Source organism: Pelecanus crispus, chromosome Z, assembly GCF_030463565.1.
Source record: "Pelecanus crispus isolate bPelCri1 chromosome Z, bPelCri1.pri, whole genome shotgun sequence".
NCBI classification, from domain to species: domain Eukaryota; kingdom Metazoa; phylum Chordata; class Aves; order Pelecaniformes; family Pelecanidae; genus Pelecanus; species Pelecanus crispus.
Genome location: NC_134676.1, coordinates 54,365,710 through 54,389,030, shown reverse-complemented (window position 1 = coordinate 54,389,030; position 23,321 = coordinate 54,365,710). Strand labels below are relative to the sequence as shown.

The following is a 23,321-nucleotide window of genomic DNA, read 5'->3' as shown; positions in this document are numbered from 1 at the left end:
TTTGAAGGTCTGTATTTTTGCCCTGTAGTTAACACTAAGAATAATATGCCTGCTGACTTTAATACTCCCTGAGCCTCTCTGCTCTGGAATTGATGCTCTTTGGTGGCTAGACAGGAGTTTTCTTCTGTATGACCAAAATGAGATTTCTTTTTTTTTTTTAAATACTGATTACTGGTATTCTTTCAGAGTTAAAATAGCTTCAAAATATCTTGTGAGGAACTGAAGGTTTTCCTTGAGTTCTTAATATATCAGAAAACCGTAGCTTTCATTGTTCCTATGGAAGGCTGTATGAACTGCAGCAAGGGATGTTAATTTCAGAAAGGATGATTTGAAAGCATCCAAGGTGTAGGTGCTTCTCCAAATACCAAATACGGATGGCAGACAGGTTTATTTCTATAGCCACCCTCTAAGCAGAAAAAGTAGAGGCTAATGTACAAATCCCGTTTCCTCCCCCCCGGCACTCTCCCACGTTACTGCCGTTTCATATTAAGACTGGGGAAACGAACTGGTTCCCCCGGGAAGAACATGCGACTCGGCGATATTTTAGCCTGGTAAGGACCGCAGGTTACGAACGCGACAGGCAAGGGCAGCCAGTTCCCTGGGCCGCTGCCGCCCGCCGCCGCCTCGGCGGGACTCGAGCAGCCCGGACGCCGCGGGAGGGGAAGCCTGGGCGCGGGCACCCGCCGCCACCACGCCGGGCGGAGCAGGGCCGAGCCCCCGCCGCCTGCCCCGGCGCAGCGCTCCCCGCCGGAGGAGGCCTCTCGCTGGCCGCGCTGGGCTGCCTTGGAGCCCGCGGAGTGTTTCGGTGTCTTTGACTTGTGTGCGACGCGAGCTTTTTGTATTAATACAGAAATCTGAACTCTGACGTGCCTAAGTTTCCCTCATTTTATCTTCCTGCGGGGCGGGGTTGGGCCGCGGGGGGCGGGGGGGGCGGGGCGGCAGGCCTGAGGCCCGGCGCCGGGGCGGGCTCGGCTCGGCTCCCGCCGCGCATGCGCGCACGGCGGCGGGCGGTGCTTTACGGCTGCCGGCTGGCAGGGAGCTGCGCGGCGGGTGAGGGCGGCCGGGCCGGCGGGGGCCTGCGGTGCTCCAGCGCCGCGGCCGGCGGGGGGGGAGCGGGGGGAGCCGGGCGGGGCGGGTGGCGACGCCTGGGGGCCCCCGCCGCGGGTCCGCAGGGCTCCCGCGGGCCGCCGCGGCGTGCGGTTCGGGCCTGCTGGCTGCAGCTGGCGGCGCGGCCTGCTGGGCGCCCCGCTCAGCGCCCCGTTTTCCTCCGCCGGCGCGCAGGGAGGAGCTGGGAGAGCGGAGAGGATGAGCGACGCCGCGCTGCTTCCAGGCGGTGATCGATAGCGGACCAAAGACTAATGCAGAAAATCAATAAGAACGTGGTCCTGGCGCTCCTTTCTCTGACCAGCCTGGTTTTCCTCCTCTTCCAGCTGTACTATTACAAGTTCTACCTATCGCAGAAGGTAAGAGCGAGCTGTCCTGCACGGGCTTGCTTTTGTAGAATAACCGAGTGTAGCGCCTGCTCTCTTCAGAGTCCTTTAGCAGCATTAATGCCACCCTCAAGCTGCCCTCATGTGGTTAGCCATTCCTCTAATATTGACATGAAGCAGCTAGGTAGCCCGAGCACGTTTCTGGTGGCAGGGGTGCAGTCAAATTTCAGTTGTCAGACTGATTTTTCGAGTCATTATGTCAGCCAGAGGGATCTCATTAATTCTAAAATGGGGTGCCGTTCGGTGTTCTCAGCTGCGGGTTTGAGCCACCCAAGACTTTTAATCCTCACAGGCCTTCCTACTCTTGTTAAGTGACAGTGAAGTCTAATCAAGCCCTATCTTAGGGCTTTTCTGAAGAAACGAGGAAGGCAGCATTTACTGGCTGGAGGTTTTTCAACAGTGGTGTGTTTAAAAGAAAACCCAGCTTTTTCTGCAGTTGTCTTAGTGCTTTGTGATTCAGTGTTCACAATTTGCTAGATGTTATAGATTAAATCCTGCTTTTATACCACCTGTGGAATGTTTAGCTGGGTGTGATTTTCTGTAATGGAAAAAGAGACAAATGTTACTATAAATTAAATACTCTGGTTTTTTGATGGCTTCATAGTTTACAGTTGCAATGCAGATTCAACAAAGGAACTCCTTGCAACTGTATGCCTTCATTTTATTTCTACAGAAGAACCGTGTAGGTATCATTTTTCCTGAGTTTGTTTTCTTTTGGTGAGGACATTCTTAATAAATGCACGCGGTCTTAGTGCTAGGTGGTTCCATGACCTTGGACTTCTTTCTCATAATTTCTGATTGTAAACAACAAGGCTGTGAATGAGAAATTCTTCATACTTTTGAAAAGCTGAAAGCTGAGCCACTAACCGCCTTGGCTTTATGATACAAATACACTCTCTTTCACATTCAATTATCTAGGATTATATATGGAGAGGCTGAGGCATAGTCCTGCTATCTTTTCCCCAGTGGTATTTGCCTAACAGTATTTGTGTTTGTCATCTTCCTATTTTACATTTACTGGCACATTGACTTAGAAACCTGATATGCAATACTTGCATGTCTGTAAGTCCCCAGGGCTTAGGTTGTCCTTCTAAATATCCTAAGCCAGAGCAGTTGTTTATGACTTCACATTCAGTACTGTAGTTGAGTGACCAGAGGCATAATTATAAAGTGCTAACTGGATAAATGCCCCTGAATGTCCTGTTAAGAAATCCTAAGCAGGGATTCAACTGAAACTTACTTTTTTTTCCTTTTCTTCCTCCCTCCCCTTCTTTGGTTTTGATAGAATGGAGCAGTTTTTTCAAAAGTCAGAGGAAGCCAGTCAGGCCAAGACAGCACTAGATGGGTATGTACAACATCATCGGTCCATACAGTTCTTCTGCAAGTCTCAGAGAACTCAAAGGAACTGCAAACTTGGGGTCCGGTTCTCTTTCCTCTTTACTGGGGATTTTCTAGTATTAAGGACGAAGAGATAACTTTTTTCACTGCGTAAAGTTATGAAGTGTTTCAAACCATCAGTTTAAAATGGAGTTGAGAAACAGTTACAGCTTAGCAGCCTTTGCCTGTGCAGTCCTTAGTACTGTTGTTAATATTTTAAGCAGCAAAACTTGTTCTTTCTGATATAGAAGTTTTGATCCAGGCTTTGTGTTCTTTCAGACTGAGTATTGAAAAGGTTGGCTTATTTGACATGCAGCTTCTTTGATAGTCAGTAGCATAGTAAAAGGATTGGCTGCAGGTCTCGGGTCACAGAATACCTCTTTGCTTGCTCCAGTTGTTTAACGTGCTGCTCAGTGTTTTGTGTTACTTGTTTATGCTGGGTCATAAAGCTCTTCACAAGCAGGAAAATGTTACATTTCAACATTCACCAGTTGCTGCATTCCAGTGTTCAGGAGCAGTGTTAGGAGTGCCATTAGATACTTGAAATGGGGTTATTTTTTTGTTGTATCTTACTTAAGGTTTGCTGGATTGAGTGCAACCAAAACATCATGTTGGCCTCAGGGAATCAGAAGGTCAGTTATGATATTTGTAGTTAGCATTTGTTTGGAAACACTTTTACAGAAGTCTTTTGTTAACAGATCTCCCAGCGGAAGGACAGCACAGATGGTTAAAGAGAACGATTCCCTGGGAGCTGGCTGCTGTTCGCTTTGGATGCAATATGATAATGTTGCTAGTTAGCAAAATAGCCATTTAAATGCCTTGTTTCTGCTGAGCAAGAGGAAAGGTGCTCTGGTTAGGAGCTGTTCCTGGGAATAATCCAAACCAACTGCTCTGTGGACTGCTTGCTTGCACCAGGAATGTCTCACTATTCTTTGAGGTGGCACCCCTTGGAACTACCTACTAGGTGTTAGGTGACATGGTCACAGTGGGCTTCGAATCTGCCAGTCTGTGGACAGAGTTCTCATTAAGCTTTAACTTGATCTTACGGGATCATTAGTAACAAAGCAGAATGCTCCATGGTCCTGCTAGGGACCTGTTGCACTCCAAGCTTTCTTCAGAGTCCCTGCGTGATGAGTCCAAAATGATCTGTTTGAATGCATTTCTCTTAGCTGCTTGGCATCATTGCCGTCTCTTTCTACCAATTATTTAAGTTTCAACTAAAAACATCTCTTTCCCTGGAGAAATGTGTTGTGGTTTAACCCCAGCTGGCAACCAAGCACCACACAGCCACTTGCTCATTCACCCCCAGTGGGATGGGGAGAGAATCAGAAAGCAAAACTGAAAAAATTTGTGGATAGAGATAAAGACAGTTCAATAGGTAAAGCAAAAGCCGCACACACAAGCAAAGCAAAACAAGGAATTCATTCACTACTTCCCATCAGCAGGCAGGTGTTCAGCCATCTCCAGGAAAGCAGGGCTCCATCATGTGTAACAGTTACTTGGGAAGGCAAACACTGTAACTCTGAAGGTTCCCCCCTTCCTTCCTCTTCCCCAGCTTTATATACTGAGCATGATGTCATATGGTATGAAATATCCCTTTGGTCAGTTGGGGTCAGCTGTCCCAGCTGTGTCCCCTCCCAGCTTCTTGTGCACCCCCAGCCTGCTCACTGGTGGGGTGTTGTGAGAAGCAGAAAAGGCCTTGACTCTGTAAGCACTGCTTAGCAGTAGCGAAAACATCTCTGTATTGTCAATGTTGTTTTCAGCAGAAATCCAAAACATAGCCCCATACTAGCTACTATGAAGAAAATTAACTCTATCCCAGCCAAAACCAGCACCAAGTGACAGGGGGGAAAAATTTTTGCACAGATGTGCTTCCTGTTCATCAGTCTGATTTGCTAGTTTAGTTACGGAAATGATGCTAGCACATTGCTTACCTTTCAGCTTCATATAGTTGAAATCACTTAAGAGGGTGGCCTTGCCTCTGCCCATACAGCACAGGTAGTTCTGCTGCCTAAATTCTGTTTGTTCATCCACATTCTGTGTTCATGTTTTTACACCTTTCTGAAGCTGAAGCCCGTGCTATAATTGGAGGTTGGCCTGTGGAGTCTGGTTGAACAGACTCAGCAGCTGGATAGGAGGAAGGAGCTTCAGCTAGAAAACCAGGGTCAGCTTGCTCAGCAGATAGCTTGGGCATTAGGCCATTGTTTTCCATTATCACACCTCTTCTAGAAACCTTGAGATGCAACAGACATAAAGCCTGACAGTGCTGTTCTAAGCAAATTTTTTTTCTGAGTAGAACAGTACTTTAAGTCACTAAATTTAACTGTTATAGTTAAATACATCGGCTACATTTTTAATAGCATGGTGGTTATGATTGCTGTAAATCTTCTGTGTGCCATGGACATTTAAATGCACTTGATTAAAATTCTGCACTGAGTCAAGTTAATAAATCCTCTCACCAGGCACAGGACCTTCTTACTGCAGCTTTTAACCCCTTATGCAATGTTGTTGTGGTTGAGTGCCCCAGGTATACTAGTATCCAAAGACTGGATAGCACTCACTTCCTACCTTCTCAGTGAATCAGCCTTCGTATACAGCAGACATTATGCCTGAGGTTTGGGGATGTGGGTCAAAAGCCTTGCTAAAGTGAAGGTATGAACAGTGTCCATTGCTCTAGCCTTGCCCACAGACTTCTTCAAAGGGAGTCAATGTGATTAGGTACATTTTGCCTTTGGCTGGCTCTCCCAATCGCATCCTTGGATATGACTTTCCCAGGGCCTTTTGCTCCAGAAGCTTCCTGGGGACTGAGATTAAGGTGACCAGAGTTCCCCAGAACCTCCTTTTTGAAGATGGCATGAGATTTATCTTTTCTCAGATTGGAGGAACAGCTCCTGACCACCGTGGCCTTTCAAGGTGTTGCAGAGCCACCTCGGAATGACATCAGCCAGCTTCCTGAGCAACCACACGTGCATCGCATCTGATGCTATAATCTCTAGTTTATTCAAGTGCTTTCCAACTCAGTCTAGAGCTGGAAAGAAGCTAGAGTTTAGCCTAGAGTCCATTCTCAAGTCTAGCACTCTAGAGTTAAGTGCTTTAACTTGTAGAAAGTTGTAATCGAAGCTGAAAGATTTTTCCTGTAGTCTTAGAGACCTGGAAAGCCTGAGAACAGCCTGTTCTTGTGAAACAGAAGATTTCTATTTCCACAATTGTTCATGGAAGTAAAGTAAACACTCAAAAAATGTATTGGGAAATAAGATTTCCTTCTGTCAGTGGGTTGGGTTTTTTTTCCTTCTGTCAAAGACTTTTAATGTATTAACCTTTGTATGCTTAAAGATGGTGTTTGTAACTTCTAATTTTATCCTCTGTCAAACAGCACGTGGTTAGGAAGTTCCTAGGCTTAATATCCAGTCACAATATACCAGTGTATTTGATTGATCCTTTGATTCTGGGACTGGTTGATAAAGACATTGAACAGATCAGAAGTTCTCCTGATGGTCCTAGTCCGGAATGCAAGTACTTTTGTGCTCCAAGAGACTTTACTACGTTTGCACTACTGGACAAAACATGGAAACATGAAGTAAGTGCCTTTTCTTCAGTTCGCCTTTGTGTATTGTAATGCATTCAACTCTTCTGTGATTTTGTGACATAATGCTTTCATGTTTGTATTAAGGCCTCTGAACTCAGTGTATGGAAATCTCGTAAAGATACTGGTAGAGGAAACTTTTTTTTTTTAAAGTAAAAGATATCCAGGCACTAGCCTGGACTCATTAAGAGTCATTTACAGATAACTAAAAGTTTTTAGAAGCGGTCTGCAATATTCATAAACACTTATAGTAAGAGGCCACACCAAAAAGTAAAAGAAAGTGGTCTGTTACAAAGGAAGAAGGAAAACCTTAAATCTGTAATGTCAGTACAGCTGTAATAAATCTCGAGTTTGGGTATTTGTCAGGGAGGAAATGCAGGTATTGATGTGACAAGGCTAGAAAGATTATCATAGTCCTCTGCTTTACATGTCTTTTAGTATATCCTTGTACTTAATACCATTTTATTTTGTCACTTAGTGTATTGGTATCTCTGCTTTTCTTCGGTGTTCTGAGATTTTTAAATGGATGTATTAAAAATAGAGGTGTAGCATGTGATGAAGGACAAAATGGAATCCAACATTATTTCATCAATTAAGTGCCATCTGGAAATATTTATTAGATTAATTTATACAGACTAAAGATACCAGTGACAAACAGCTTTTTTCTTTTTTTTTTTTTTTTTAAAGAAAAAGCAGGAGACATTAAAATGGTCTGTGACTATTTTACTGAAGGAGTCCCACTCAAGTGAAGAGTAGTGGCACTCTGGGTCTGCTCAGGCAGTTGTTTTACCCATAGCTGTAAAGGACTTAAAGAAACTGAGAATAAGGTTGTGTGGCAGCACACTAACATAAATCCATCTCCCCATTCCATTGTGGCTCATTGATAATATCTGTAGCATCCCAAGGAGAAACTGATACACCTGTATAAAACACTTCAAAGGGAGTAATTGAAAGGGTCATCAGATGCTGATTGGTTCTTTTCTTACCAGCCAGAATTTCATTCCCTTTTCCTGTGGAAATACGAAAGCCTGTTACCTAGTGCAACATTCAGTGTTTGGTGAGATTTAGACAACTGTTTATGTACATAATAAAAGAAGATTTTGCAGTCATTGTTTTTGTATTAGTGGCATCATTATTCAAGGACTTATGAATGCCATGTTCAGCACAAGAATAACTTTAGAGAACAGTTTGAGGGTGCAGAGAAGGGTGCTATGGCAAGGAGCAAGCCTAGTCTAAGTGTGGCTTACAACATTTATTTGTTGTTTTATTGAGTAGTTTGAGGGACAAAATTTAAGAGAAGGAAATACAGTGGCTGGAATTGCTTGTGGTTTTTGATCTTTAAGGTCTTAGAAATTTTTGAGTAGTTTGTACTTAAGTCTGATTAGAAAATGAAAATTGGGAATAAAGTTGGTTAATAATAAGCATTTAACATTTAATTTTGGCTTCTCTCATCTTTAGCTTCTCTCTCTCTGTTTTTTTCTGTCTCTCCCTCTCATTTTTAGGTGGGTCTTTTTAGAACTGCTGAGAAAATGGGGTTCCAGTGGCTAAAGATTATAAACAAGGACCCCCGCTTGGACGGGATGGATGACCTGTCTGGGATCGAAATTCCCTTGCACTACATATTTAAACTGGCATCTCATGCCATCCACCTGGTGGTCTTCTATGAGAGGAGTGGTAATTATCTCTGGCATGGCCCCCTGAGGCTCAAGCAACATATGGACAGAAAGTTTGTGCCTTTCCGGAAGCTCCACTTTGGTCGCTACCCTGGAGCATATGAAAAGTGAGTTCAAAACAGAGGAGGCAAAAAGCCATAATGGCACTTCCAAAATAACTTCTTTATCCTGTATATAAAATTACTCTCTTTCCTAAAGTCAGGCTGTAAAATTTAGCTCATGTACAGTTTAGCCCTCAAAGTGCAGGTAAATTAAGGTATGAAGGTAAATCCAATTCTGTTTACCTGAAAACAAGAGGTTCCCACCATTTATAAACTAAGAACTACATTTTAGAGGAAGTTGCTGTGTAGCCAGGTCAAAGCAGGCAGAAAGATGAGAGAAGAAGAAATAGTCATGGCTGAGGTTGAACGTAGCAGAGGATCTTCTGCTACAGTCAGTGGTTTACAATTAATATATTTAAAAGTTTGAAATCTGTTGATAGCCATCTGTGCTGTCAGCACAGGGGTAAAGTAGAAGTGGGAAGAGACTTAGTGCTAGCTGATACATATTTGGTGTTCTTTCTATAACAATATGTGCCCAAAAATTGAATACAGATACGGAACATTAAATGAAAAGGGGAAGCAACAGAAATCCATTCAGTAATAGTCCAAAGAATCAGTGTTAAAGAACATGAATAAAGAGGTGACGTTGGTACTGCAAAGACATGTGCCAACCCTTGCATCTAACCCGTGCTCTTAACATGCTCGGGGAACTCCTTTCTTGCATAACTGTTTGAAATGGTGATGTTATTTTTCCATAGTCTTATGCTTAAATGTTGCATTACATTGGTGAAGGTACTGTAAATGTCTGCCTTTTCTTACAATGCTTTCAGTAGCAATATTTTAGGAAATACAGATCATGGCAAATCTTGTCACTATTTTCAAAACCAAGCACATACCAATAGCCTTCCAGAACAGTGTTCCTGTAGGGTATGTGTATATGTCATAAATCAGACAAAAACAGCCAAACATTTCACAGGTCAAAGTCAATCTGTTTAACATTTTCCTTAAAATTGACACCGTTCGTTCTTCCTTTTAAAACATGGAATCTGTACTGGTTATGTGCCTAAACATTTGAAATCCACTGTGTAAGCTGTTAAGTATCACATTTAATTCACTGTGGCAGCTGAACAGTTTTTAAATTTTAAATGTAAATAGCCTCAAAGTACAGGGTAAAATTTGGTTCTTAAGTGCATCCCATACCTTAGACAACCAAATAAATAGCCTGAATTTTCAAATGCACTGAACAACAGCTCTGGACAAATTCAGTGCAAGTCATGAGTCAGTAGAGGAATCGGCGATCTGACAAACTAACCTATAGGCATCAAATTTCTTTTTTAAACAGAATTTTGAAAGGTATGGGGAATTTGTTGAAGCTCTTGTTGCTCTTCTTTTATAATCAATTTTGGGTGTATTTGGACAGAGGAATCACTGCCACTAGTATGCATTAAGATTTTAACCTGAGCTAGAGGAAAAAGTGGGTTGTAATTTGTAAAGGAATTGTATGGGTAATGTATCATCTTTCTTTCCCTCCAGGCCAGAACTTCTGCTTGTTTCCATTGATGACTTAAAAGTTCAAATTCCAAAAAATCCATCCAGTTTTCTAGAGGAGGTGTCACGCTCTAGATTTCTTGAATGTAGGTACAGAGAAGCTCGGGCTTTCTTTCAGGTTAGTGGTAAACAGGTGGTGTCTCTGAGATGTAATGTACGGTTTCACTGATTGACCCAAACCTACGAACAGTTCATTGGTTTTTACCTAGATGGGACTGTTTGCATACATAAAGCTAAATACAGCCTCTGAGACTAAATCCACAGAGTTTAGTAAGTGGTAATAAAACTAAAACTTGAACTGAAAATCACGGTCTGTCTTTTTTACTTGTGAGCACATTTTTTCTATTTTCCAAAACTTTGAAAAGAAGAGGTAACCAACATGTCCATAGTTCTCACACGTTGTTACTGTTAAATAGATTTCATGTAAATAAGATCTTGTGTCTCTTTGTGGTTGAAAATTTTCCTTATGGCAATTCTCAAAGTTCTGAGTAATATTTCATTTTATATTCTTTTGAAACGTGTGCTGCAGTTCCATGTTCCTAGTTTGGTTTATTTGAAATGGTATATTAATTCTGAAATGACTTCATTGCTTTTTGACCATGTAAGCTAATGTTTTCACCACTTTTTAGAGCATTATTTTTAGAATATTGCTACCTGATTTAGCAGATGGTAAAAAACTTTCTGCTGCACTACAGGGAGCATTTTGTCCTAACTTGAAAAGGGCCAAGATACAAAGTGGTCAAGAGTTACCATAATTAAGGCTGTGTAGTCAGAATCAGGTCACTGAACTTGAGCCATCTCTGATTTCACGGAAGGGGAAAGAAGGAGGACAATAGAGGTTCCGTTCTTCAGACATTTGAGGTCTTGGGGAAGGGACTTCTCAGGGAAGGGAAGACCATCCTTGTTCAGTCTAGTAGGCCATAAGCTCCCCGTTACGTGTAGCAGGACGGTTACTGTACCCAGGAGTACCTGTGTGTTGTCACTTGACCTGTAAAGGACAGAAATTGTAAGCATGCTCCACTTCAGCACTAAAACCTCCAGGCAGTAATTACCACAGGCGGAGAAAATGTGCCTCAGAAGGTATATTGAACTTTGCTGGAGCTTTAATACTGAAATAAGCAGCTGGCATCTGTTTTGAAAAGTAAGTATTCGTTTCAACTGTTTGTTGCCCAAGAGCTCTTAATGAAATCAGTCGTGAAGCTGAGTGGTGCGTTGTTCCTCTGTTTGATTTGGTAATGTTTGCCCAGCCTGCCGTGTTTTGGCTTTGCATTACAGAAGATCTTGCCACAGTTGTACCTGGAAGATGGGCATGATTTTCTGTTCACGTTGTTTCTGCTCTATGGCAGAAATTGTCAACATCCAGTTGTAACTCTTGGTGGCGCCAAATAAACTAATGTGCTGGAAGTAACGCTGATTCTGTCCCTGTTTTCCCGCTGGACTGTGGGTATTGGCTTCAGTGTGTGCAGAACTAGGGTTCATCTGTGTTGTTGCCAAGTGCTGAAAGTCGGTGTTTAATACATGTACTCTTACTCTGTTTTAGTGTGACTTTACATTCTGCTAGTTCAGAAAAACTGAAGATTGATGTTTCAGAGTTTAAATTTTAACTTGTCATTCTAGTGCATGTTCTCAAACTGGGCTGTATATGTGAAAACAGATACCACCCAGATATTAGTTAAGTAAATTTTTAAAGGTCATTTTTTCTTATGACACTGAAAAATGAAGGGACAAGTTTGCTCTCTGACAATAGCTTGCTTATTCTTCCTTTGCCTTCCAGCTGTATCCTGATGATGCCTCTCTTGATGCAGTGGAGTTCAGAAAAAAAGCAAAATCCTTGCTCCATCTGGCTGCCCTGACACTGAATAACTTAGGAGTAAAGTTCTGGCTGAGCAGTGGAACATGCCTTGGTAAAACATTTGTGTTATGTTGCATTTTTAAACTCATCTGAAATTTTAAACATTTCATCCTGTATTGCTTGTGGTGTCAGCTGAGGTTAGCAGCTAAATGTACTGGGTTGGAAGGTAATATGTGGCATGAGCTGTATTGAAATAGGCCTTTTTGCTCCTGACAAAATGCTTTTTCTTTAGAAGCTTGAGCCTTGGAGATGCTGAGCAAATTTCCAGTGAAGCATTTAATGTTGTTAGCAATTATCGGTGTTGTGTTGATCACTGCTTAGAAAGTAATCAGCAGTTCCCTTAATTGTGTGGCTTAGAATTGACTGAAATGCTAGTTGGAAATGCCAGTGATGGGCACATATTTCTGTTGTCCATGTAGACTCTAACCTGACTTCCCATGCAATTTGGTACTTATCATTGACTTTTAAAATATAGTTTACATTTATTTATTTATTTATTTTAAAACACATCCTTCTAATAAAATGTCAGCCTATTAGAATAGGTACTGCAAGTTTTCAATTCTGCTGAAGATGGAAGTAGTATCTTATCACTGGTGAAGATTCTTTTATTATTGAAATAGAGTTTGAAAACTCATGTGTGTGCACATTCAACTTGGTTTTGTTTAGTCCTAAGGAATACAATTTTCTGAATGAAGTTACTAAAAGCTGCTTTAATGAAACAGACAAAAGGATGTCCCATTTCTTGTCTTACTGTTTTGCAGTGGTGCTTGAAAGATGACTAACATCTCAGATACTATTTAAAATAATAGTTTCAAATTAAAGGCACAGCTGTAGCCCTGTAACTGTTCATTGCTGATTAGATTTGGGCCCAGATAAAGAATGTTTTTTCTTTAAAGACATTTAGATTAGGAAACTGAAGATTTTTTTTATCTTTGAAAGAGTGAGTGTTTTCTCTCGCATTCTTGGCTTTCTGGAGGAAAAAGCTGGCTATAAGTGCAGTAATATTTGTTTTCTTCGATGTGGTTCATTTCATACTAGCGAAAGGCAGAAGTCTTGCTTATAGCCTCATTCGAAGATCTCTGTGTGGTGACCTTATGGCAGTTCATTTTTATGTTGCTTTTGCTTTATTGATATATTTCTTACGTTCTGGAATTAACTACTTTGTTTTTTTCCTTTTTTTTTTTTTTCCCCTCCCCCTCAGGCTGGTATAGGCAGTGCAATGTCATTCCTCACAGCAAAGATGTGGATTTGGGAGTCTTTATAAGGGACTACAAAGCAGATATCATTCCAGCCTTTCAGAAAGCAGGGTTACCACTGAAGCACAAATTTGGCAAGGTACATAGACAGTGAAAAATCTGCTTCATATGTCTTTCTGCAGGTTCATAAGTTTGAGTACAGCTGCAGATCACTTGTGTAGAACTGGGTTTCTGAAGTCGCCTTGACAGACATTTGCTCATCAGGGTTTTACCTAAATGTATAATCTTGCTGATTTTTGTGTGTTCTCTTGGCCAGTGTGTGAGAAAATACAGCTCAAAATGAAGCTCTTAATAGCTTTAGCCCTATTTGGGGAGTCTGAATTCCCCCTCAGAAGAAGGTTTTAGTAAGTTTTAAAGGAGCCTAATCTGTGTCAGTCGTGCTAGGGAAACTTAAGAATCAAGACAGAATTTAGTCTTTGAAATTGAATGGCCCTCATCATATGGGATAATTGGTGATAGCTCTGAGATTACCTGTAACCCTGTATGTAAAACTAGCAGAGAGGGAAGGATGGCTTGAGGTGGGCACTGGGCTTGTTCATTATTAGCTTATGTGGATCTTTATTTAGCTTTTTCAGAGTGTAGGCTGCAGAATAGTGGAGAGAAGAAACAAAATTACAGGAATATAAAGGTTCAGCCACAGTTCAAGGTGATATATCATTACTGGTGCTAGTGAGTGTTTTATCACAGAGGAAGTCTGTTAAATGAAGACACTTACTAATCATGTGTTTATTCACTGAGATTATGTTGCTTGTGGCAGAGGACAAGGAGATGGTGCCGAAGCTTTTGGGGCTAAAGGGAGGAAAGAGAAGGTAGTCCCACTGAGGTGCAGAAAATTTCCAGTGTTCTCAAGGCATCAAGAGAGAAATTGCAGACTTAGTGTATTTTCTTCAGTTAGGATATGAGACACTCTGCATACCTGACCAAAAGAAATTTGTTTTCTGAAATCTGCTGACATAAGTAGCTTTGTATTTTTATGAGTATATACAGTGTGTATTTTTGTCTTGCAGGTAGAAGACAGCTTGGAACTCTCTTTCCAGGGAGATGATGATGTGAAACTTGATATTTTTTTCTTCTATGAAGAGGATGACCACATATGGAATGGAGGAACTCAGGCCAAGTCCGGCAAGAAATTTAAGTATGAACTGGATTTGTACCTCTAATAGGAAAGAAATTGAAAAAGTTAGTGTTTAGTGTTGGCATTTTGTATGTTGTGTGTTGTTGCCTGGCAAAGTCCGTGCTCTTTGTGAGAAAGGCAGTTATCAGAGGAGAATCAGTGGAGATTTTGCACTTTGAGACCGGAGGAGTAGAAAGAGAACAGTACTAGGCCTTGCTAGAGAGGTGCTGGGCTTGTCAAATGTCAATTCGCCTGTGAAATCGAAAGCAGTGCTGGCATGTCATGTATCAAGCAGATCTTATCTGGACTGTGACAAGCTCTGAAATAAAGAACTGAAATGAGAAAGAAGTCTCTAAAACTCTGTTGCACAAAGTAATTTTGCAGTAAAAAATGAATCCTTAGGCATCTGTCTCGATGATGGAGCGTTATGGCAGAATGCCTCAACTGTCCTTGCAAAGTAAACTCCATAGTTTTGGATTTTGTGGTAATGATTTGGAATACTTTATTGACTGTAATGTTGTGACAGCAATGTAGATGACTACTGCAGACCTTGTTGTTGTTCATGTTCTGAAAATGAAATTTTAAATAGGATCTCACATTTCTTGCTTCACACCTTTCAGTATTAAATCAGCAAATAAATACAACAGCTTTCTAATCTACTTAGCAAACTGAATATAGGTTTTGATAATTAGATTTGTTTCTTTCCATCACCCACCTTAACTCAGAAAGAGACAGTTGCAGACTAGTTGAAAACCTTGTTGACTTCTATAGGATTTCATTATCTTTCATATTTTGCCTGAACTGTATTTGCTTATATTTAGCTAATGCGAACTTAGTAAACACAGTCATCCAGGTGGTGATAATGTCTGAGTCCTTGTCTTAGTTATCTTTGTTCTGAAATGATAAACAAAGATTGGGAAAGATATTTTGATGACCAGAGTCAAAAGGGACACTTAGAAATAGACTAACGGAAGAGTACTCGGAATATTCCCGCAGAAAATGTATGTTGCAGAGTGTTTTTCTTAGAATACAGGAACAATTTTATAGTTTTCCAAAGCAGGCTTAATGTCTATTTTTCCATAGAAGATTTTGGAAGATTTGCTGTGATGCATTCTGAGGAGGAAGCTGACCGATAAATTCCTTCCCTTTTCTTGGTGCTTCTGTTGTGTCTAAATTGCAGTCGCTGTTTCCATGCCCGTGGAGATGACATGCTCTTTCAAAATTCCGTTGTAGCATCAGAGCTTGGATACTTGAGAGCTGTTTTTTTTTCTGTCTTTGATGTGACTGGTCCAATGCATGAGAATAGAAGGTTGATGTGAACCTGTGCTATGCTTCAGGCCCATATCATAGGATATCACAGCTCTTTTGGAACTCCAGCTTTCATAAAACGCTTTCCTTTTCTTGTAGGCTAGTACTTATTTTTGGTGGTAATTTTTTTCCAAGCTTACAAACATGGCTTTCCAGTTCAATAAGAACAAATTTGCTTTTACATAGTAGCATAAGGAAGCCTCTAATTCTGAACTGGTGGTTCTTAGGCATAGTTTACTGTGCTTAATCTGTACAGAAAAGGAGCAAGAAAACTGCTTGTTTACCATTATAAAGGCCCAAGTCCTGACAGAACATGGCTGTTCAGAATGCTTAGCCAAATAATTCCAGATATGTGTTATTCCAAATACATTCTCAGAAAGAGAAAAAAGGTCACAGCTTTGTAGCTGTGAGATGTGGTGATTTAGTATGCTTGATCTGAATGCCTGCAACACAGAATGACCCTTGATTTTGCTTAGTCTTCAGCCCGTTCAGAATTATGGGGGAAGGTGAGGTGAGGAAGTCAGTCAAAAGAGAAGTGATTGTTTGATCATGCTGAATCCTAAATCCACTAACAATTTTAAAGGAATCTCACCAGCTGTTTATGTGGTGTCAGAAGAGAGATTGGTTGCTACTAGCTCATCACAGACAAGGGTGGGAGTTCTATTCCAAGATATTTGTATTTTTAAAAATGAAGGGTAAAAGGCATTTTCTTCAGAAAGCTAAATATTTGCACAGGCATACTTTCTATACACCTTGCTAAATAAAAGTATGAAGAATGAAAGTATTTCTCATTTAGTCTCTAAAATATTTTTAATTTTTAGTCTCTGTTTCCTTGGAGAGCTGGTTTCTAAACCTTACAAGTCTGGCTGTATGGTTTGCATTTTCATGTACACAAATACTTCCTCAACATTGCAGACACAAGCAAGCATGTACATCCTTCTTATCTTATCTTGGAGTTACAGCAATTGAGACCTATTTGTTTACAACATTAATGCTAGACAGTTGCAGTCTTCAACAGAGTATTTACAAAAACTGAATCTGGGAGTCAAATATATACTGTATGATTTAATCCTTAAAATGAGTTAATTCTGTAGGTTCTTAACGTAAGGGACTTTGTGTAAGCTTAAGATCTTTTCAGCACTTTTATGTCCAAAGATGATGAGACTGAAATCAGAAGAAAAAAAATGGTGAGCAGTATACAAGAATACATAGCCTTATCCCAGCCACTTGGAATAAACAAACAATGAGCAAGGATTCCAGCAGTGTGAAGCATCACTGAAAGCTACATTATTCGTCAGTGAATGTAAACATTTGATTTTAATTAATAGTTAAATAATTATTTTGGTGAAATTTCCAACTGACTTTTTAATTTGCAGATTAGTTTGTTTAAACTACGCATTGGTTCTCCTTAGAATTATTATTCAGAGTTCACTTCCTGGATTTCAGTGGTTTGCTGATAGCTTTTACATATGCATGCCCACTGCAGTTCTGATAGATGAATGATTTCCTGGGTTAGTAACAGCTAAATACCTATTTGATGATTATAGCTCCACTAATAAAGTTTGTTTACCTTGGTTTTGCCTTGGTAGCTGGCATTTTTTTGCTTTTTGGTTTAGTTTAGAGCTAATCAGTAGTCTCTGGATATATGTCCAAAAGCGCTTGATCACTTTTTTCTCTCCTTCTATTTAAGGCATAAAAGGAAGGTTGTGCAGTTGGCAGCCGGTCACGAGTGGTGTTCCCCACGGCTCTATTTTGGGGCCAGCCTTGTTTAATATCTTTTATCGATGATCTGGATGAGGGGATTGAGTGCACCCTCAGTAACTTTGCAGATGACACCAAGTTGGGTGGGAGTGTCGATCTGCTGGAGGGTCGATGGCCCAGCAGAGGCCTGGACAGGCTGGATTGATGTCCGCGGCCAGCTGTATGAGGTTTAACAAGGCCAAGTGCCCGGTCCTGCACTTGGGTCACAACAACCCTGTGCAACACTACAGGCTTGGGGAAGAGTGGCTGGAAAGCTGCCTGGCCGAAAAGGACCTGGGGGTGCTGGTTGACAGCCAGCTGAACATGAGCCAGCAGCGTGCCCAGGTGTCCAAGAAGGCCAACAGCATCCTGGCTTGTATCAGGAATAGTGTGGCCAGCAGGAGCAGGGAGGTGATTGTCCCCCTGTACTCGGCGCTGTTGAGGCCACACCTGGAATACCGTGTCCAGTTTTGGGCCCCTTGGTGCAAGAAAGACATTGAGGTGCTGGAGCGTGTCCAGAGAAGGGCAACAAAGCTGATGAAGGGTCTGGAGCACAGGTCTTATGAGGAGCGGCTGAGGGAACTGGGATTATTTAGCCTAGAGAAGAGGAGGCTGAGGGGAGACCTTATCGCTCTCTACAACTACCTGAAAGGAGGTTGTAGTGAGGTGGGTGTTGGTCTCTTCTCCCATGTAGTTAGCGATAGGACGAGAGGAAATGGGCTTAAGCTGCACCAGGGGAGGTTTAGGTTGGATATTAGGAAAAATTTCTTCACGGAAAGGGTGGTCAAGCATTGGAACAGGCTGCCCAGGGAGGTGGTGGAGTCACCATCCCTGGAGGTGTTAAAAAAATGGGTAGATGTGGCACTTCAGGACATGGTTTAATCTAGTCTACCCTTGATTGGTTTTGTGTGGACTTGGTAGTGTAGGTTAATGGTTGGACTGGATGATCTTAAAGGTCTTTTCCAACCTAAACGATTCTATGATTCTATAAGGTTGTTTTATTTTCTGAAACTGTTCAGCGTTTAGAAATAAAATTAATTTTATGCTTAGAGGAACACATGGGGTTTCTGATTCATGCAAATGCACATACTTAGTGTCGGACTTGATGATCTTAAAGGTCTTTTCCAGCCTAAATGAATCTATGATTCTATGATCTTTTAACCTTCTTTTTCAAAAGGTCTAAGTGCTTATGGTTTCATTTTAACCTGTGAAAAGGAATTTTAAGATCACTTCTTTTCTGTGGACGAATTCACAGCTTCAGAAGTGGGAGCGATCCTCTGCAGCAATAGTATATAGTCGTTGGTATTTACTTGTTTAACACATCAACTCACACTGGGCTCCTATAGGATGTCGTTCTGATCAAACTGTGAAATTTACCTGTGAACTTCCACTGTTGTAAGCATACTTATAGGTAGGGCTTATGTTGGCTCTTCTACAGAAAAAAACAGATACAGAACAGGGTCGGTTTGGTAGAATAAAATAATTTTGAAATTTGAATGGGCCGAGACAGTTTCAGAAAGTACAGGGTGGCAGCTGTATCTTAATTCTTTGCAGCTGTTCCAAGTCTGGCACCACGTCTAAACATGGGCAGTGAATGGGGAATAGCATGCTGTGTTTGGTAAGATTGAAGAAAGGTAAAAACTTGTTTTTGGTAAAAAAGGTCTGACTCATAATAGCATATTTAATGCTGCTTTTCTCAAAATCTCCCCTACCAAATAACATGTATCATCCTCTTGACACCCTTCTAAATGAGTAACTGTTAAATCCAGTTTGTGAGTGAAAAAGTAGAGACAGGGACTAAGTTATTTCCTACAGGTGGCAGAATGATATGGGAATTAGCAGCAAAAGAATTAGAATGCTCCTTCCTAAGAACATGTGGCAAATGTTAACCAGTTACTGTTGATAATTACACACCTGTCCAGTATGTAAATATTATTTCATAGATAGAAAGCTATGAAATAAGGAAAAAATGTTTATAAATGTAACATGGCCACTTGCTGCAGTTGCTTACTTTCTCCGTGAACTTATTTAGAGGTGTATTTCAGTCTTCTGCCAGTGACAATGTTCTTTTGTTATGATGCAGGTATCTCTTTCCAAAGTTTACTCTGTGTTGGACTGAATTTGTAGAACTCAAGGTGCATGTGCCCTGTGAAACCCGTCAGTATGTTGAAGCCAACTATGGCCCAGACTGGAAGGTGCCTGTGAAGACATGGGACTGGAAGAGCTCACCATCCAATGTGCAGTACAATGGTGTCTGGCCTGTTGATGAATGGGATGATGTCATTCAAATCTACTGACCACCTGACTGCTAATAGAGCATGCCTGCTATCCTTGAAACTCAGTTTGTAATCCCCTATTTCCCAAAGGCATCAAGATCCGTTCCTTTTGTAACTTCTCATCTGTTTCCTAAGGAGACATTTACCTTTTTTTGCTTAACAGCTATTTTTTTTCACCTTCATCATGTGTTTTCCAGGTAGTTAAAGGAAAAGATTAAAGGCAGGATGTGGCACCTGAAGAGAAGGGAAGCTGAAAGAAAATCTGCACAAAGGTAATAGAGAAGAAATGTTGCAGTAAACTTATGGGCAGTTGACTATTTAAATGTAAACAGTGGCCAGGTGGCTTAGACTTTCCTGGGATCATCAAAACCTTTGGGACTGTTCACTTCTCAAGCTTAAGAGAGGAATAAGATGGAAAAATCCCAAAGAACTTCCTCTTTTTTCAGAGGAGATCCTGTGAATATTCAACTTTTGAACACCAGAGGTATGAGTACCTCAAATGTGCTTGATTTGAGACTGATACATCCCTACAGTATGTAACAGGTTGCTCTTGGGAGTGGAATCTTTCTATTACACAGAACCTGTGTGACCCACCTGCTTTACATGTAGGAGGTATTGGGTAACAGTGTAGTACTAAATGAATGGAAGGAGAAACTATCCACATCAGAGATATTCCAATAACGGTTGCGTTTTTTTGTGCACTAACCACTGCATGCAGTTATGACAGGGAAAGTTACCTGCTTTTTTTTTTTTCTTTTCTTTTTTTTCTTTTTTAAGAACATGAGGGTGTATGCTACAGGGATGTCTTTCTCATGGAAAAATAAATATTCTGGTTTTGATGTCCCAATTAGTGTGTCCTCCATGTAAAAGTTTTGGCTAGATTTTAGAAAATTATAGCTATCCCTGCTTTCTTACAAGTAGATAGAAATGGGGGTATTCTTAGTTTTCTGTTTAACATGGGCTCACAGAGCAGAGATCTCAGAGAATCGCAGCTCTTTTCTCCAAGTGTAAGCAGAAGTGTGTACAAATACCAACTGTTCCATCAAATTTGTAATGGCATAATTGCAAGTGAAGTGTTAGTGTAACATTAGGCTTTGGATGGGAAGAACATGGAAGCCTGACAGCCCTCTCCTCCTGCTTCTGCTTGTGCTTTTGGTCAATGAAGTAAGCTTTCTTCTTCAGTATTTTGGAGAGGAATAATAGCTTTCATATGAGCGTGTGTGTCCAAGTTTGTTCATTCCAGTCCTGCTGTGCAGGGAAGACAAGGGCACTAGAGCTGCTAGCGAGTTACAACTGTAATATAGGGTACAGACCCAGGAGTATGTGTGAACCAGTGTCGAGGTACTGAATGGAGCTGATCTTGACTTGCAACAAACCTGTATCCGTTCTTTCCTGTCTAAAGCAGAAGGGCTGTCTGTGGGTTGCAGCTTTTCCACCTTTCACTGGGTGGAGGTGGGTTGAGTCTGTGGTTTGTGTTCTGTTGATCTGCAGTTTTCGTCTGTGTATTCAAAGGTGTACAGTTCTGGAGAGATGAAATAGGTACTGCCGTGCGGTGGTTTTACTACTGTATCATTCCGGGTGCACTCTGGGGCTTCCCTGCTGTTTTTGTCTTGGAGTGTGCTGCATGCTTTTTCCTGCCAGTCCTCTCAGTTCCAGCAGTCTCCTGCCACTGAGGCACTGGCATAAATTATTCAGCTTCTGGCAACAACTTGTCATGCTGGCTCTTCAGTTGGAACGGTAACTTTGTTAGCTTTGCCTAATTAAGAAGAGACATATGTAAAATCCTGCTAATGCCATTTACTCGGTAAAGTAAACATTACATCATACGGGATAATTTCTCAGGTAGAATTTTTTGTATTTTTTCCTTAAAATGAAAAAAGCCAATGTCCTTATGGTTTTCGTGTTCAGAACTCCTGTCATGAACCTCTTTGTTTAATAATGTACAATATGCCTGTAAGTTTTTCAAATGTGATAGATGTTTAAGAGTGAAAGAAAAGATACTATCAGAAAATTATAATCCTGTCAAATTTTTGACTTTGTATTTGTAGATGGAAAGACTGATGGAAACAAATGCATGTCCCTGAAAGGAAGGATGTCTTAAATAGTTGATTATACCTGTACATTTATTCTTCAGGTTAAAATATTTTCTCTTCAGAAGATGCAAGTGTACATTTAATACTGATTAAAGGGAGAGTCTAATTTGCAACTCAAGATGTTGTTTCATCCTTTGTTTTGTCATCTTGGGCCACATTTCACACACTTCATTGCAGTTACTGTGACATAACGCAAAGAGAAGAATTTTGACCTGTTTCTTATGCTGCTTATTGACTGTCTATCTTGAGCTTTTATTTTTTAATAAAGATACTTGACACAACAAAGACGCTTGGAATAAAGCAGGTGCCCATATGTGGAAAAAAGGATCCTGCAATTGCACAAACGCATTGGCCTTCTGCACGTCTCCTGTCATGCTTTGTGCAGTGCCCTGACTGCAGATTTCCCGCTTGTAGATTGCGTCCCAAGGAGCAGTGCAAACTTCATAGAGCTGGTGCTCTTTGAAGGCACCCTGTGAGGCTGAAGCCTTACCATTCCCCATGAAATCACCCAGATTTAGGCATTTGTTTCCTGTTAGGTTCTCCTGAATTGCCTCATCTGAAATGGATTCTTAATTCTGTGTTACCTTCCTAACTTACTACCTACCTTCATTTTGAAAGTGCTCTGGAGAGGAGGGAAATTTCTAAATTCTCTTCATGGCATGCATTTAAGGTCTTAAGCAGCAACATGCAAAGGACCTTGACTTTCATGTAGCAAACAAAGCACATTACATATGTGTAACTTAGAAATAGCAGGGCCTATTCAAGGAATACCCATTACCCAAAAAGAGCGTAGCAAGATGTTCAAAGCTCTGGAATAACTGCAAAGAAAGATTGAAGAAATAGGTTTGCCTGAGGAGAAAGGGCCATAAAGAGCCATTTTCAAAAGCCATAAAAGATGGTTACAAAAAGGAAGGGATATATGTGCTCCCTGTCCATGACTGGTAGGAAATAGAAGTAAATGGAAGGGATGCAAATTGAGGTTGCCTGCATAAAATACTGGAGTATTTTGCATGTGGAAATGTGTGAATCTGTTGACTTCTGGGGGTCTCCGAGAACAGGCAAATGTCAGCCACGACTGACTCTACTGAAGGATTGACTGTAATTAATCGTATTTTCCAGCTGGAGGGAGTTCCTATTTTCCATGATTCTGTAGCAGTTTTCAATAGCTTTCTGCTTTTACAAAATGGAAATAGGAATCATCGTTTGTATATGAGCTTAAGAAAGGTTATATTTCTAGAATCAGATACTAGAGCTCATACTGGGAGTGATGGTGAATTGCCACCCCACTGTGGAAATGATAGGAAACTGCAGGATCTTGAACACTTGAAAAATGTGATCATTTACAACAAGAGCGCAATGCAGCTCTTCCGAAGGGTATGTCTGAGCCAAACTGAGGTTGTGGAACAATCTTGTAACTCCTGCACAGAACAGACAATGCTTGGCCATGCAGGGTAGTGAGCATCTGAGGGAGATGCCCACACTTTTGATCTGTCCAGAAGGAATCTTCTGATAGAAGAAAGGCCTGTTCTACCTGTCTGGGGTATGTTCCACCCCACTCTTCTTTTAAAGTCAGAAATGAAAGGTAGAAAAAACTGATGGTACAGAGGAGAGAGTCCTAAAAATATGGTTGAGTCTTTCTCTGCTGTTCAAATGAAAAAGAAGTAGCTGATCTTGTTATGCCCTTTCCCTTGAAACAGCATCTGGGAGGTGCTGGTTTCCAGTGTTAAAAACAGTTTGCATCCTTCGCTGCTTTAGAATTCTCTCCCCTTGTCGTAAGTCTTAAAGTCTGTCAACTCAAAACAGTCTCTGCTTTGCACTGTCAGAATTGTTTCTTTTGCACAGATGAATGAAATGTTACAAGAGTAACATCTGTGTAATAATACAGACACCTTCCTTCCTTCCAAGGACTGGCTTGTCACGGTGCAATGACTTTCAAGGAACTTAGTTCTGTTCTTTATTACCTATTGGCA

The 23,321-nt window shown here is 41.1% G+C and overlaps 1 protein-coding gene across 4 annotated transcripts; it reads left to right on the top strand.

Moving 5' to 3' along the window:
• Positions 1-1,032: 1,032 nt before the first annotated feature.
• On the top strand, positions 1,033-21,613 carry FKTN (fukutin). 4 transcript variants are annotated; one of them, XM_075725847.1, is made up of 10 exons: positions 1,033-1,050; positions 1,282-1,463; positions 2,776-2,835; positions 6,241-6,444; positions 7,953-8,230; positions 9,698-9,830; positions 11,487-11,616; positions 12,766-12,899; positions 13,828-13,955; positions 19,066-21,613. In XM_075725847.1, the coding sequence occupies exons 2-10, from the start codon at positions 1,359-1,361 to the stop codon at positions 19,277-19,279; spliced, it is 1,386 nt and encodes a 461-aa protein (XP_075581962.1). In that variant the 5' UTR covers positions 1,033-1,050; positions 1,282-1,358; the 3' UTR covers positions 19,280-21,613. The 4 variants fall into 4 exon arrangements, with proteins under 4 accessions (XP_075581962.1, XP_075581965.1, XP_075581963.1 ...); XM_075725850.1 differs by having other exon boundaries at positions 13,828-13,999; positions 19,066-19,103; XM_075725848.1 differs by lacking the exon at positions 2,776-2,835.
• The last annotated feature ends 1,708 nt before the right edge of the window (positions 21,614-23,321 follow it).

Excerpts from the sequence above, each read along its gene's own strand:
- FKTN (XM_075725847.1), top strand. The coding sequence starts at position 1,359 with ATGCAGAAAATCAATAAGAACGTGGTCCTGGCGCTCCTTTCTCTGACC. Across the intron at positions 2,836-6,240 it reads GCCAAGACAGCACTAGATGG|CACGTGGTTAGGAAGTTCCT; the intron begins GTATGTACAACA and ends TCTGTCAAACAG. Across the intron at positions 8,231-9,697 it reads TACCCTGGAGCATATGAAAA|GCCAGAACTTCTGCTTGTTT; the intron begins GTGAGTTCAAAA and ends CTTTCCCTCCAG.